General features: G+C 39.1%; 1 protein-coding gene across 3 annotated transcripts in view; it reads right to left on the bottom strand.

Annotated features, from left to right (window-relative positions):
• Positions 1–16,551, bottom strand: part of PTPRJ (protein tyrosine phosphatase receptor type J) — a 656,092-nt gene that overhangs the window by 142,204 nt on the left and 497,337 nt on the right. For all 3 annotated transcript variants that reach the window (XM_044082858.1, XM_044082859.1, XM_044082860.1), the window contains one exon: positions 1,909–1,983. In XM_044082858.1, coding sequence (XP_043938793.1) covers positions 1,909–1,983 — 75 coding nt within the window. The remainder of the gene's footprint in view (positions 1–1,908; positions 1,984–16,551) is intronic.

The following is a 16,551-nucleotide window of genomic DNA, read 5'->3' as shown; positions in this document are numbered from 1 at the left end:
TAAAAGTTCTTGCCACCATTGTAAGCATTTAATAGTGCTCCCCTCCTAAACTCAGAAGGGCTATACATGGTGAACCTTTTATAAATTTGTGTCTACTCAACTAGTCATCAAGATGAGGCTTAAAGATAGCCAATGTAGTACTTTGCTTGATCTGTCATTGTAACGTATAGTTTAGGAAGACCTTAAGTTAGGAAGCCATCTCTCCAGTGAGACTTGTTTATTTGGTGCTGCAGATTTAGGTCCCTAATGTGGGTATTTGTAAAGCCACTGGAAATGCAAAGAAATAAGAGGCCAAAATGGACTGGGTTTTTCATGACTCAAAAAGTAAGCATCGGTCACCTCAGAGTAGGCAGTAAACTACTCAGTATGAGATCAGTCATGTTAATCTAATAAGACAGTTGAAGGATTTATAGCCATTCATTTTCTTGGTTTTAAATCTCTGGAGACTTTTCAGTTGATTAAAATGCTTGTATTTCACCATACCAAAGGGGGCATTTATTAGACAGGCTTGATAAGAGAAGAGTAGGATGGCTTCTTTGGATCTTGAAGGTATTGTCTTGAAAATGAAGAAGGCCAAACAGATGACGTTCCTGACTATGGATAAACATGTTGATCGAATGAGAAAGAGTTGTCTACATAACATATGTGTCTGAAGAGATTACTGTTTATAACATATAAATTAGAAACAGCCCCCCCTCCAAAAAACACTACCGTGCCGCACTTTTTTTCACATGTAACTTGACAAAGTTTTCAGCATACCAGGTATAAGAATATTCCAGCCCTACCTGGAGCTGTTTACTATCAGTGGACAAGTGGACAACAGTGGTCAAATTGCAGTCATTAGCAAATTTGGTCAACTACACTTTTGAGATGGGGAGAATGTAGTGCAACATTTGAATGGTGGACGAGCACTTGACTGTCCATGAGATAATATCCTGATGGAGCTCAGTCTCCTGCAGAGAGTTTGTATGGAAGGTCACACTCCAACTACCCCAGGGATATAGGTTATCATACAAAACCTCCTGATGGTTGTCGTTATGATGGTCTACCAAGATCAGCTCTTGTTCCTAAAGAAGGGAAAGAGATAAGTCTAAAAGGGTGCAATACGCTTAGTGGAAAGGCAGGGAAGCATTTAAAAAAGTGATGAATGCAGAGGACTTACAGCTTGCAACTCTGCACACCAAGAGGATGATTATACTCAGTACCCCAGAGATTCAATGCCTCATCAAAACCTGTAAAGCAACAATGCATTAGACACAAAGTCATGTGGCTGAGCACTGCAAAAATGACAATTCCAACAAAGTGAGTAGCAATTTCACTGCATCACTGCATTAAATATGCTGATGATACATTAGGCATGTTGCTATAAATACACTCTCTAGCTGCAGCAAACTACAGACTGTTTCTTTCTGGAATTTTGGAGTTTTAAACCATTTTAACTGTGAAAACAATATAATGGTTTATGTCTTAGGTGTGTCCCACCCAGTTTGTCATCAATGCAACAACAGATTTCTAGGGACAAAGACACATTGAGGGATCAAAACCTGGGCTGAGTTACAATTACACCAATCAAGCTTTTTAATTCTTTTCGAAGGTTCTATTTTCTAATCTGCATTTTGTAATTAAGCTAAACTGAGATTATTATGGCCATGCATTTTGATTAACAACGTATAAGCATCACAGAAATCGTACTTTAACTGTCATCTACACTGCTCTGCATAAAATCATAAATTTTAAGAGAAAGTTTGAAAAGCCATGAAATACAATCAGAGATGTTCTTGAAATACAAGAACAGCCGGGAATAAAATTACTCATTTCCTTGAGCCCAGTATGTTTATAGCAAAATAATTAGGAGATAACATTGTAGTAGGTCTATCTCAAGCAAGCAAACAAATTTAAAAAACGTACCTTTTGTTACTCATAGGCGTGGCATTGGCCGGTGTCCTACTCTTGGTAAAAAATGGGCACAATCCTTGTACTTTACTATAAAAAGTGAAAATACAATGATTTATATTAATTATGTTTTACATGACATGTATATAAAATGGATTTTCAGTTACATCAAAACACAATATTTATCACCAGTAAAACTATTAGAACTGTGTATTTGTTATTTGACATCTTAATGCTTAAGTTACTTCCAAACTCTAACATCTGTCATCTGAAACACAACAGTTAAATGCAAAAATAAGCTTGTAAGATCCACCTGCTTCTCAATACACATGGTACATCTCAATATGTGCAGGGAATGACAAACAGTGCTAATATTGTTTTATGTACAACAGCTTTCATTCTGAGAAGACACTTTAAATGGATACATAAAAATGGCCAAAATTTAGTGAAGATACTGAATGTTAACAACACTATTTGAAATCAGAGACGTACCAACAAATATTTATACTAAATCAAATGGTATGCTTATTAGCAACAAAAACAGCAAAAAAAGCAGACTGGAACACAGCCTTACTTTGTGGGTTAGAAATTATTTAATCCAAACTTAAAACATCATATAAAAAGAAAGAAAAATAAATATAAAACAAAGTAAGTGTTTTCACATCTACAAACAGATGCATCATTAGACCATTAAGTAGCTACTACACAGAACTTATTTAAACATGCAGTTAAGCTGTATAACCTTCCACCCTAGAAAACAATAATGGAAAAAAACTAAGGGTAATGCTGCTCAACGCCAGAAGTCTAAATCTCAAGATGCACACCCTCGAAGCCCTCCTCAGTATGGAGAACATCGATGTCTGTGCGGTGACTGAAACCTGGTTCAAGGCTCCTGAGAGCACCCCGGCACTATCAGGTTTTACCTCATATCATGCATTCCGGCCCCAAAACCCGGACCATACCACAAAAGGAGGGGGTGTATCCATATTCATCAAGGATACCCACACCTCCAGGTTGGTGGCAATGCATGAAGCATCTGAGACCATCCAGGTGCAAGTAACCATAGGCAAAACTGCCCTACAGTTTGTAGCATGTTACAGATCACCCTCTCAAACTTAGGAATCCCACACAGCCTTCCTGAAGACACTGGAGAGTATAAATGTCTCTCCAAATACCATCATACTGGGTGACTTCAACTACCCAAACATAGACTGGGAACATTACTCAAGCCCCAACACCCTAGCCCAAAGGTTCCTAGAGTTCATAAACTACAATGCTATGGAACAGCTTGTCACCATTCCCACAAGAGGGGAAAATATACTAGACCTGATCATCACAAATATGGGGACAAAATGCTCCACACCGGAAGTATACCCCTCATTGGTGAGATCGGACCATAAACTAATCACACTGGAGATCCACATCCCTCCCCCACCCCCAACAAAAAAAATCACAGTAAAAAACTTCTCAAAAGCCAACTTCACACTTCTTAAGACGGGTGTGGTATCCTTCAAGGCCCCCGAGCTAGTGGAAACCACAACCCACGCTACTGAATCCCTTACAAAAGCCTTCTACGAGCACCTCCAGGATTGCATGGATCAAGCAATCCCGAATAAAATCAAGACCCTTTCCACCAAAGGCAAGTGCCCAGTCTGGTGGAACCCAGCCATAAACAAACTTTACAACAAAAGGAGAAAGCTATTACAGGATAGAACAAAATCCCTAAAAGGGAAGACATCCCTAATCAACACTAGTAAAAAAACTATGCTCACTCATTAAATCTTCCAAGGCCAACTTTGAGAGAAAAATTGCCAAGGACTCAAAAGACAATCACAAGGCCTTCTTTAGCTATGTCAGAAACCTGGGTGGGAACTCCCAGATATGCTCAGAATTAGTCCAAAATGATACAAAAATCACTGAACCCAAAGACATTGCCAACATACTGGCAGACAGGTTCAGTGCAAATTTCTCCCCTCCCTCCCCCCCAAAAGGAGAAATATCCATACCGGCAGAGTGTAGCCTCCCAGACATTTCCGATGCCCAGGTGAGAGCTGCTCTCTCTAAAGCTAAAAACACAGCATCAATGGGACTGGATGGTGTCCCCGGCTGTGTGCTACACGAACTCAAGGAGGAACTAAACCCGCACATAAGGCTACTTTTTAACCTCAGCCTTACCACGGGTTACGTACCCAAAGAGTGGCGTATGGCAACTGTGGTCCCACTCCACAAAGGCGGTGCCTCTATGGACCCTGGTAATTACCGCCCCATAAGCTTAACAAGCCTGGTCTGCAAAGCTATGGAGAGGATCATAATGGAACTCATAAATAAAGACATTGGGGACCTACAGACGTTGGATCCTACCCAATTCGGCTTTGTAAAGGGCAGATCATGCCTCTTAAACTTGGTCGACTTCTTTGAGACAGTCACCAAGGCCATTGATGAGGGTGAGGCAGTTCACACAGCCTACCTTGACCTTGCTAAAGCTTTCGACACAATTACCCCACTCGGGTATCATAGAAAAGCTCACCAGCTTAAATGTAATCCCATATGTCACAAGATGGGTTGCAAACTGGCTCAAGGACAAAACCCACAGGGTCAGAGTTGCTGGTGCCATGTCAGACTACAAGCCGGTCACAAGCAGTGTCCCACAGGGCTCAGTCCTGGGCCCCCTCTTGTTTGGCATCTATTTTTCAGAAGTACAGACAAATATAGGAGGATTATGGCTGACAAAGTTTGCAGATGACTGCAAACTGGGTGCCATAGTCGAGAATCCAACAGACACAGATATCCTCCAAAGAGGTCTCACAGAAATGGATAACTGGTGCCAGAGCCATGGCCTGAAGCTGAACGCCAAAAAGTGCATAGTCATACCCTTTGTGAAAAACAAGGTAACCCCAAACTATCACATAGGTGGCAATCCATTAAGCACAGAAGAGGTAATCAGGGACCTAGGGACCCAAGTAGACAGTAACCTCTCTTTCGACACTCATGTTGCCAAGGTGGTTAGGAAAACCTTCTACATTGCCCACCTGATCATGAAGGGATTCACATCCAGATCAAGGGAAGTCATTGTTCCCCTGTACTCTTCACTTATTTGACCAATGATTGAATACAATGCCCCATTCAGAATGTATCTTACCCGACACCTGCAGCAATTGGAAAGACCCCAAAAGTTCCTCACCAAAAGGATAAAGGGGCTCAAAAACATGTCATATGCTGCCCGACTGAAGAAACTCCAGCTCTATTCAGTCTCATACCGTCTGCTCAGAGGTGATCTGTGCCTGACATACAAAGCCATGTCCAACCCGGAATTAATGGACATGCTCCACCTCAAAAAATCCAAATCCACCAGATCCACAAGAGCAAGAGACTTAAACCTCAACACGGATATAAATAGGACGTGCTGGAGGGACAGATTCATCACCCAGAGACTCCCTATGCTGTGGAACAAAATCCCGGTCCATATGAGGCAGAGCTCCTCACTGGCTCTATTCAAGAGTAATCTTGACCAGTGGATGGGAGATTGTAGGTTTACCCTGGGGCTCATCTCTGTATCACTACTAGACAGAGGCACAGCTAACTAACTACTGGGTATAGTATTCTTCAACCTAAGGGGTGGCGAAAGTCACGCACACTCTGGGTAGGCTTATAAATGCCCTAGGGCAGATAGCCTAGTATGAACCTATGAACCTATGAAGAATTACCTATGCAAACTCCTGGAATCCAAATGAGGTTTTAAAGAAACATACACATTAAGACCACGGCCTTTACAGACTGCAAAGTAATGATCCAACGCACTTCTACATGCTCTGTCTTATTCCTGAAATCACCCAAACGTCTACTAAAACTCATCAAATACATAACCTGAAAGACAACGACAGGATCTGTACCAGTACTGCTAATATGCTTAGCTAGTACATTTGTAGTTACTCCCCCTATGGATCTCACTGACATGATGACATATTCTTTCTCTGAGAGACCAGTTGGTCTTCCCAACATAAAAAGCTGGACATTTCCTGCATCTAGCAAAATACACCAAATCCCTAACTGAACAGTCATCATATAAAGTAGGTAATTCTTGATAGGCTATACAGCTTAACTGCATGTTTAAATCAGTTCTGTGTAGCAGTTACTCGATGGTCTAATGATGCATCTGTTTGTAGATGTGAAAGCGCTTACCTTGTTTTATATATATATTTTTTTTCTTTTTATGCAGTGTTTTAAGTTTGGATTAAATATTTTTAACGCACACAGTGAAGCTGTGTTCCAGTCTACTTTTGCTGGTTTTGTGATTTGTTTTGAAGTGTGGGACTGACTAACTCGAGACATAACCTTTTTTTTCTCTTTGGAATGCTTATTATCAACATCTGGCATGTGAGTTATTACTGATTAAGCATGTTTCATAGATGTTCCCTATTTAGCAGTCTGGAACTACGTCTGAACACAGAATTATACTGATTGGCATACCGCAACACAAAATGCCAGCCATAGCTGTCACATTATCTTAAGCCCTATAAATAGAACTGAAAAGAATGATAGATTACATAAAGAAGGTTATACGTCTGTAATGATGAATAGTTAATAAAATCAACTAGAGCATCCCCTGCACTCCCCCCATACCCCTTACTTAGTAATACTGATTCCACAGTTACATAACCATCATGGTCACCCCTACACAGTACAACCCCCTCTAAAAGCAAGGTGAACATTCAAATATTCCATCAAGTGTGCACCTGCACTTTATGCCGGATTATTTGAATGTTTGGTGCATGTTGCAGTCCAAAAGAATGCCGCCCTTAACAGTTCTTCAGGGTTAAACAGGTTTAGAAAAATGTGAGGGATTATCACAAACAACTAAAGTTCAGCATACCAATCCTGTCTTTTGATATTTCTCACTGAGTATAAGGTGCTCCATCGCTAAGTGGTCCAAAACAAAACACTGTTTACAGAGCTTATTCTCATCAACAAAATAATGTACTTCAAGTAACACCGTAATTCCAAATTACATTTTTCAAAATGCACAAAAAAAGCCTTTATCCCTTGGTGTCTTTAGGTATATTACCCAAACTTCTCATTTCAGGTATATTTTTCAACTACTCTTGTTGCTCCCTGGGACTCCTCTTGACTTACTTTGAACTCAGGAATGCAAAAATTTAAATTACAGCAAAGTGATGGGTATGAAGCAGTTATGTCTACAGCTGATTTCCATTAAATTCCTGCTGCACTGTTAATTACCTGCTTAACTTACAGTTCATATTAACAACACAGCTATGCTAGTTTCTTTCTTGCTCTTTCATACATGCTCTCTCTCTCTTTATATATATATATATATATATATATATATATATATATGCATGTATGCATATCTATCTATATATATATATATATATATCTATATATATATATATATATATATATATATATATATATATATATATATATATATATAGCTATATATTGGCTTAGTAAAGATACCAAAAAACTCATGCAACAAAGGGAAAAGACCTGGAAACTCTACCATCATAATAGGCACCCTGACACCCTTCTTAAATATAAACAACTCCACAACTTAACCAAAAAAACGTATCATACAAGACAAAAAAAGCATACTATATCAAACTTCAGTCTAACCACTCCTCTAACCTCAAACAATTCTGGAAATCCATCAACTCACTTCTCAACCCAGGCACCAAAAACAACCCTTACCCTGACACTAGTAAATCTGTCCCAGGAATAGCTACTCTGTTCAACTCCTTATTTACTAACTTTATAGCAGAATTCACTAACAACAACACCTCCCCCAAAATCAAACCCTCTTCCCAACCTTGCACCCCAAACTCACCTCCCATATTCCACCTCAAATATCCTCACCTCATATATAAAAAAAAACTTCTCTCTAAGCTTAAGCCTTGCTCCAATGCCCCTGACAATATCCCCTCACTCTTTTTAAGAATTGCAGCAGACAGCATCACCATCCCCATTAGCATACTCATCAGTAGATCCATACAAGAATCATATGTCCCCAAACTGTGGCATGCAGCCTTTATCCTACCCCTCCATAAAGGAGGCAAAAATAATAACATCTCCAACTTCCGACCCATAGCGACTCTCTCTCCTATTTCACAAATTCTTGAGAAATACATCCACCTCCAGCTCATGCCATTCATTACATATAAACAATTCCTCACCTCAGCACAACATGGGTTCCGTCCTGGCCATAGCACAAGAACAGCTCTTCTCTGTTTTCTAGACATCATAAGCCATGCCCGTGACTCCGGAGAACTTGTATCTACAGTCCTCCTTGACCTCTCCAAGGCTTTCGAAACAGTCTCCCATACCCACCTTCTTCACCACCTTTCCAATCTTAACCTCTCATAAAACACCATTACCTGGTTCAGCAGCTACCTCTCTGACAGATCTCAGACAGTAAAATGGAAGACTGGCACCTCAGCCTTCCTTCCCACCCCAACCGGGGTACCCCAGGAATCCATTCTTGGCCCTATGTTCTTCAATATCTTCATTAATGATTTCCATGCAGCCATTCCTAACACTAAGATAGTACAATATGCAGATGACTCAAATTTAGTTTGCTCTGCATCAAACCTCCTTGAGCTCCAAACAAAAACTCAAACTGCCTTCTCAACTACTGAGAACTGGATGCTCCAAAATCACCTCTCTTTGAATGCCTAGACAAAACCGCTTTCAAGATTACAAGCCTTGCCAACTCCACTATAGAAGTTGTTCCTTTTGCTAAACTTCTTGGAGTTACTATTGATGAACACCTAAAATTTGATACCCATATTCAACTAAATATAAAGAAAACCCATCAGAAACTTGGCATGCTGTACAGAAACTCCCACTTCCTCTCCCCCTCAACAAGAAAGACTCTCGCCACTACCTTCTTACTACCTTCACTAATGTATGGTGCTCCCTACTAACCAACCTATCTTCCTCCATTTCTTCTAAATTTGAATCCTGTTACAATAAAATCTCAAAGTTCGCCATCACTTCCAAATACTCCATTCACCACTGTAAATTTCTCCACCAACTGCAATGGCTAGAACTCCCAAACTACCTTGACTACCTCCAATTCATCACCACTCACAAGCTTATTTTCAAACCAACTATATGCCCAGCACTAACAAACATCTTAACATTATACACCCCAAACAGAACTCTAAGATCTACCCACCAAAATCTAATCTCTGTTTATAAACCAAACCGTCCCGCTGGTCAGCTTTTTCTATCCTTTTCCGTTGCCAAAAAATGGAATTCTCTCCCTCCATCTCTAAGAGTTTCTGAGAACTCTGAACACTTCAAAACCTAGCTGCATTCTTACCTCTCCCAAAAATGGAAATGCAATTGCACTCCACCTACCTAACCTGCTTAATACATAAATACTTTATAACACACAAAGTTTGTTCTTCCTTACACACTAATGATTAACCCTATGTACTGCCTTCATCCTAATGCTACCTCGATACCACTCTTAGAGGATTTAAACCTCTGTATTAATTTAACTCATGCTAATATTCATGCATAGTACTGTGTTGGTTATGTTGTTTTTGACCATTTGCTGTCCATATTACTGCAGTTGACAGTTTTTTTTTACTTAAAATGTTGTGCACCCATATGTGTATATGGATCTATATGACAACATCAGCTTTTTGGAAAGTCAAATGTCATATGGTCAAGACCATATGTTCAACTTTCCAAAAAGTTGCAAACAACAAAATGGCATCTATGCTAATGTTACTTCTATATCATTCTCAGATGATTTAAACCACTGTATTAATTTAACCTTGTACTACTGTTCTCAACCACTAAACATGTAAATATGCTTTACATCTTTCTCCAAACTGCTGTTTAACTTTTGTTTAGTTTTTGCTATTTTGTATGTAAAATTTGCTTAGTTTTTCTGTTTCTGTTTCCACTATGTATTCTACATCCTATTATGGAGCTTGTACTATGTATTATTGGAGCTTTTCTCCCCGGGCCTCCACTGAAAACGGGCTCTTTAAGCCCAGTGGGCCTCCCCAGTCATCAAACTGGAAATAAATAAATATATATATATATATATATATATATATATATATATATATATATATATGGTAAAACAAAGATAAATCACCCAAGAATATGAAAAAAGTCCCAACGTAGGCAGCGAAGACAATAGATGTAAACTCTAGCAGTCCCAAATATTGTCGAGTAAAAAGATCCAATAACTGCTTCAATAGTCGTAAAATATAAAATCAAGCTGCATTTATTGACAAAAAAGACAAGAACAACGTAAGCGCTTTCACGGACACACTTTCCGCTTCATCAGATGTTCAAAAACCCCAACAACATATGATCGAGAGCATATGTTTGACTTTCCGAAAAGACAAAATCATTTATGCAGACACAAGGGTGAAAGGGATGCAGGGGTCTTTCCCCTTGCAAAAACTTAGATTTTTGCCATTTTGTTGTTTGCAACTTTTTGGAAAGTTGAACATATGGTCTTGACCATATGACATTTGACTTTCCAAAAAGTTGATGTTGTCATATAGATCCATATACACATATGGGTGCACAACATTTTAAGTAAAAAAACTGTCAACTGCAGTAATATGGACAGCAAATGGTCAAAAACAACATAACCAACACAGTACTACGCATGTGTCAAGAAACAGCCTCAGTGCAAGCAAAATCTAACTTTACAAAAACAAACTATTTATTTATTTTATTATTTTATTGCATTTGTTTAGCAGGAAAGTCCATTGAGCTTAAAAGAGCTAATTTTCAGTGGAGGCCCGGGGAAAAAGCTCCGACAAGAACATAGATACAGAAAAAAAATAAACATTAATTGGTACAGAAGTAGTAACAGTGTTACACATAGTGATTACAGTAATATATCAAGAATATATACATAAAAGCAGGAATTTAGCTGGTTTGATTACAGTAATATATACAGAATATATACATAAAAGAAGGAATCTAGTTGGTTTGATTACAGTAATATATAGAGAATATATACATACAAGCAGGAATTTAGTTGGTTGCCAGATGAATTCAATCAGACAGATATATTAATCAGCATTATTGTACCAGTATCAACAAATGATGAAAAAAATAATAAATATGGAGAAAATATCATCAGTTACTAATAGCAAAAAGCATAGGAGTTTAGTTATCATATAAGGAAAAGGAAGAGGTTAGGTTATAGAGCAGGTACAAGAAGAGTTGAGATGATTTTTCAGTATTTGTTTGAAGGTGGTGGTGCTGTCTGTTTCTTACAGAAGTTTGAAGTGAGTTCCATAGTTTGGCGATGGTGAATGAGTAGAGCAGTTGACCAGCAGGTAAGGTGGGCTTTTCTACTTTCAAGAGTAGATGATTTTCAAATCTTAGTTGCCTGCTGGGTTGGTATTTGGCAAGAAGAGTTGAGAGAGCAGGACAGTCTGTATGTCTGTAGATTATTTTGTGCACTGTGGTTAGTTAGCAGAATGAAAGATGATGGAGGAGTTCCAGCCACCTAATAGTTTCAGTGAGTTACAGTGGTGGGACGAGAATTTGGCCTTAGTGGAAAATTTGGCTATTCTGTTGTAATACATATCAAGTTTGGATTTTGTATCATTTTGGATATTAGTGAGGAAAGGGGCACCATAAAGGAGACAGGGTAATACAAAGTTTGTTGCAAGGGTTTGTCTAGTAGACAGGCTAAGAAAGTGTTGGTGCCAGTAGAGCATACCGAGCTTTTGCTGTGTTTTTTGATGTCATTATTTATGTGTATGTGAAAGTTAAGGTTTTCATCTATAATAATGCCTAGTAATTTAGTGTATGGTGGTATTGTCTGGGACTTGTTTAGTGTGAAGAGTTTTTTTTATCTAGGGGAGTACGTTTCTTAGTGGTAAAAATTACTAGTTTCGTTTTTTTTTTTCGGATTTAGGGCAAGTTGATTGTTAAACATCCAAGATTCAGTAGAGGTGAGGGCATTCTGAGTAATTTGCTGGAGTTCAGAGCTGGAATTTGCAGTGCATACTATTGTGCAGTCATCAGCATACTGGTTTTCTAAGCACTGTGGGGAGAGTGGAGTGAAAGTTGTTAATGAAAATGCTAAATAAGACAGCACCAAGTATGGAGCCTTGGGGTACCCCTGTGGAAGTACTGAGGAAGGAAGAGTAAGATTGTTGCCTATTGGAGAGATAGCTATTGAACCACTGTAGGGTAGCTGGAGAAATGTGGAGGGTGGACAGTTTGGAGAGGAGGATGGTGTGGGAAATGGTATCAAAAACTTTGGAGATGTTGTGGAAAAGAGAATCAATTATTTTGCCAGAACCCTGCACCTGGTTAACTGCATCAAAGAAGGAGAGGAGAACAGTACTGGTGTTGTGTCCTGATCTGAAACCATGCTGAGTGGGTGTTAGAATTTGGTTTTCAAGCAGGTGATTGAGAAGTTGGGCATGGTTGCATTTTTCCAGCATTTTAGAAAGGGGTGTGAGAATTGCTATGGGTCGAAAGTTTGTGGTGTCTGTGTTGGTGTTGTCTTTGTGTAAGGGGAGAATGAATGTTTTTTTCCAGATCTCTGGGACAAGGGATTCTTTAATTGATCTGTTAATGAGCATGCTGATGGGATAAGCTATAGAGTTTGCAGCTAGCTGCAGGAAGTGTGGGGGTAGAATGTCAGGTGCCAGAGTACAGCATTTTAGTTTAAGTAAAAGTTTTTTTTTTAATGTAGTCGTGGGTATGGGGCGAGAATTTTAGGCTGGAATCGAGGGTAGGATTGTTTTCTGGGATGACTTGGTCATCAGCTGTCTAGGTGGTGGTGCTGTTAACTGTAAAAAAGTGGTGGTTAAGTTAGCTATGGTGTCAATGAAGTAGAAACTGAAGAGGGTGACATGTTCAGTAGGGATTTTGTGTGGGTCAGGGGATAGGTTGCTTTGAGAGCCTGGGTTTAATAGTTGGTTGATAGAGGACCATAATTTTTAGGAATTATTTTTATGTTGGCTTTGTAGGTGGAGGTAGTGGGCTTTTTTATCACCGGTTATTAGATGTTTTGTCTGGTTATGGAGTTGCTTGTATTGTAGTATTGTTGAGGGGTCTTTCTTTTTCTGCCATGATGTCCAGATTTTATCACTTGTGGACATTACTTATTTGGTGGATTTTGACAGCCAGCTTGCATGGTTATGTTTTATTAATTTTTGGCAGGTGGGTGCTTACCTATTTAGGATGCCTAGGAATGTTGATTTAAGAATTCAACAGCCTCATTAAGTGGTAAGGATTTGAGGGGTTCCCAATTTACTTTAGCTAAAGTTTCATTAAATATGGATGGTTGGAACTTAGTCAAATTTCTGGTTGATTTGTATTGGTGTTGGACTGGTGTTGAGGTAGTTTTGCATAGGATATATGCTGGGGGGTGGTCGCTAATGGTATTAGGTAGTATGCCTGCAATGATGATATTGTTAGGGTGGGACACTAACATCCAGTCTATTGTGGAGCTCCAATTGTCATTTTTATGAGGTCTGGTGATGTCTTCAATTAGTTGGGAGACGTTGTAAAAGTTTAGGTTTTTTTGAGGGGGTTGTTGTGGGCAATGTCTAGCCAATCAATGTTTACATCACCTAGGATGATAGTTTCATTATCTATGTTTTGGGAAGTCCAGGCAAGTATGTTTTCTAATATTAGTATGTTGCTTCCTGGAGGAATATACAGAGCAATTATGCAAATGTTTTTATGGTCGTTAAGTTTTAATATAGAGATTAGTGCTTCGGGTGGGGAAAAGCTGGGTGTTGGTTTTGAGTAGGGAATTAATGTATATTTGCTAGGGAAGAGTATTGCTACTACTCCTCCTCTCTTGTGGGGTTAATCGGCTCTCAGGCATGAGTAGCATGGGGGGAGAAATTTGGTGTCTTTTTAAAAGATATGATTTCAAACAGGTTTTGGTAGCTACTATAATACCAGGGTTGTTTTGATAAATTCACGCCTGGAGTTCAGGTGTCTTGATTCTAAGGCTTTGGAGATTTATGGCTGATAGCATGAGAGATTTGTTATGTTTGCTGGGGCTGTGTGTGTGTGTGTGGGGGGGTTGTACATCACCGCACTGGGATGTAATGCTTTGGCAAATGATGTGGGTTATACTTATCAGTTTTTTTATTAAAAATTGTATAGTTGCTGGTGGTAGTGTGATAATGGGGGTGGGAGAAGTAGAATTTTTACTTTGGATAGTACAGAGGTATTAGCTGTGAATAAGTTGGGTGGATGTCTGAGTAACTTGATAAATGTGGGTTATGTGTGGTGGTTGTACAGGTGTGTGTAGGAGGTATGTTGGGTGTCTGGAAAGTTGTGATTACTGTTAGGAGAGAGAGTGTAAGTGAGAGAAGTGATATTATTGTAATAGTGGTGGACATGATGGTGGTTGTCTGCAGTGAGATACATAATGAATATGAGCAGGACAGTGATAGTTTAGGGGATGAAGCACTATATGGCCCTATTTAGAATGGGTGTGGAGGTAGAGTAGTTAGGATGTATAGTATGGCTGGGGGAATAATTAGGGGGTTATGGGATAGGTGGAGGAGAGGTGTGTGAGGAGTCAGGTTAGGTATAAGGTTGGTGTTATGGAGGGAGGGTGGGGAGCGGAGTGAGTGTAGCAAACAGGGTGGGCTGGCTCCCACAGGGAGAAGAGCTGAAAAACTATCAGTTTAAGGTGAGTAATAAGCTTAAAATATCAGCATTAATAGATTAATCTAAATAGCTATGGAATATTTAAATAATGATCATTGAAAGCACACAAACCGGGTTGTTGGGCAGTTATAGAGAGAGTTGTGATTAGTACATAGACAATGCTGAAAGTAAAAGCAAAAATGTACTAATTTAATCAGTAAATGCTTGGGACTGGAAGACTCTGTGCATGTGTGTGTGTGTGTGTGTGTGTGTGTGTGTGTGTGTGTGTGTGTGTGTGTGTGTGTGTGTGTAAGGCTGATTTAAGGTATTATGGCCCAATCTAGTGGCAGCTGGATGGAACCCTTCACTGATGTTGTGCATACACCTTTAAGCCTTAAAACTTTACAAGTTGTAATTCACCAATTACAACAGAAAAGCTGTAGAGTGTCAGGTTCTTGATTCCTGGAGGTTTTATTTAGTTAAGATAGCCAGCTTCAGTGGATAAAGTAGATTTTGTCTTATGCAGTTAATCCTGGGTTGGGAGGGAGTGACGCAGAAAAGAAACCCGTGCAAACTGAAAAATAAAAATAAACTTAAATAAGGCAGAATTAGTGCAAATGTTACAAGAATGTGAAGTGGAGATCATGCAATGTATAGAGATAGAGAGTAAAACTGGTTATATTGCATACATTGTTTATCAGCTCTGTAAAGCCACAGACTAAGAGCATTAACATGCAGCTAAAACCACAGACTAAGAGCATTAATATGCAGCCTCTAAGTCAGCTGATAATACCTGTACAATTCAGCAGTGAATACACACAGAATATATTGCACAAAGCAAAGGAAGTATGGCTTTTCTGAGACAATAATTCTACAGCTATGTTATTCAGTATGAACTAACAGCAACATGAACTGTATTCACTTAGCCTTCTATAAAAGCAGTTGTCAAGTCCAGCTTCTAAATCTTGTAAGAGCAGTAGCATGCAAAAGGAATGCTTATAGATGCAGTCAGGACATGAATAAGCTTTGCAAACAGTTAACATGATGCCTGGCAGATATACAGTGATTAAGCTCTACCTTCATAAACCAAGACAGAAATAACAAGCGGTTTGTCAGTTAATACATTAGCTAGCTCTCAAAGCCTGTAGGAGTTCTGAACAGCAGTTTCAGTTCAGCACCTTCAAATAACTCAGCAGTTAACAGTAATAATATAACAGTAATAATAATAAGACAGTAATGCAAATCAGCTCTAGTATACATGTGGCACTGTTCTACTTATTTGCTGTACATGCACAATGAACCGAGGGATAGGGAAGGTAAAGCAGCTACATGATGGAAAATAAATGTGAGTTAGGTAGTTGAGAGATGGTTTAAAGATGACAGTCTAGGAGGTGACTGACTAATCAAGATAATCAGGGGGTGGAGGTGGGGATGGATGTAGCAGACATGGTGAATGGAGTAGAGAGCACCCAGAACAGGATTAACTAGGAACTTATGGGTCTCTCCCCCACAGGGAGAAGAGGGCAAAAACTAAATGAAATCTCCAGCAGTTTAAGGTGAGTAATAAGCTTAAAATATCAGTGTCTAACAAAAGATTAATCTAAGTAGCTCTGGAATACTTTAAATAATTATTGTTATTTATTTTACATTTGTTGACCAGGATAGTCTGACTGGATATATGTCCATTTTCAGTGGAGGCCCAGGGAGAAAAGTTCCAGGATAATAATACACAATGAACATTTAGTAAATGCTAGTTTCAAGCAGATTACAGTCATAAGCAATACCAGCATTTAGCACATATAGTACTAACTTATTATAAAACACTTTGCAAAACATAACATTACATTCAGATTTAAGACACATTGAGCAGTAGTTATACAATTGACCCTTCCTGAGATGGTGTGATAGAAAAAAGTTAGAAGTAGTTGAAGGCAAGGCACCTAAGTAATAGAGTGATCAGTAGTCGGGGTTAGTGCAAGGACATAACCAATGAGTTTTGACATATTTCTTGAGTTTGTTTTT

Source organism: Protopterus annectens, chromosome 9.part0 (genome assembly GCF_019279795.1).
Source record: "Protopterus annectens isolate FY-2018-M chromosome 9.part0, PAN1.0, whole genome shotgun sequence".
In the NCBI taxonomy this organism is placed as follows: Eukaryota; Metazoa; Chordata; order Ceratodontiformes; family Protopteridae; genus Protopterus; species Protopterus annectens.
The sequence above is the reverse complement of the archived record's forward strand: the minus strand, read 5'-3'. Positions and strand labels throughout refer to the sequence as shown.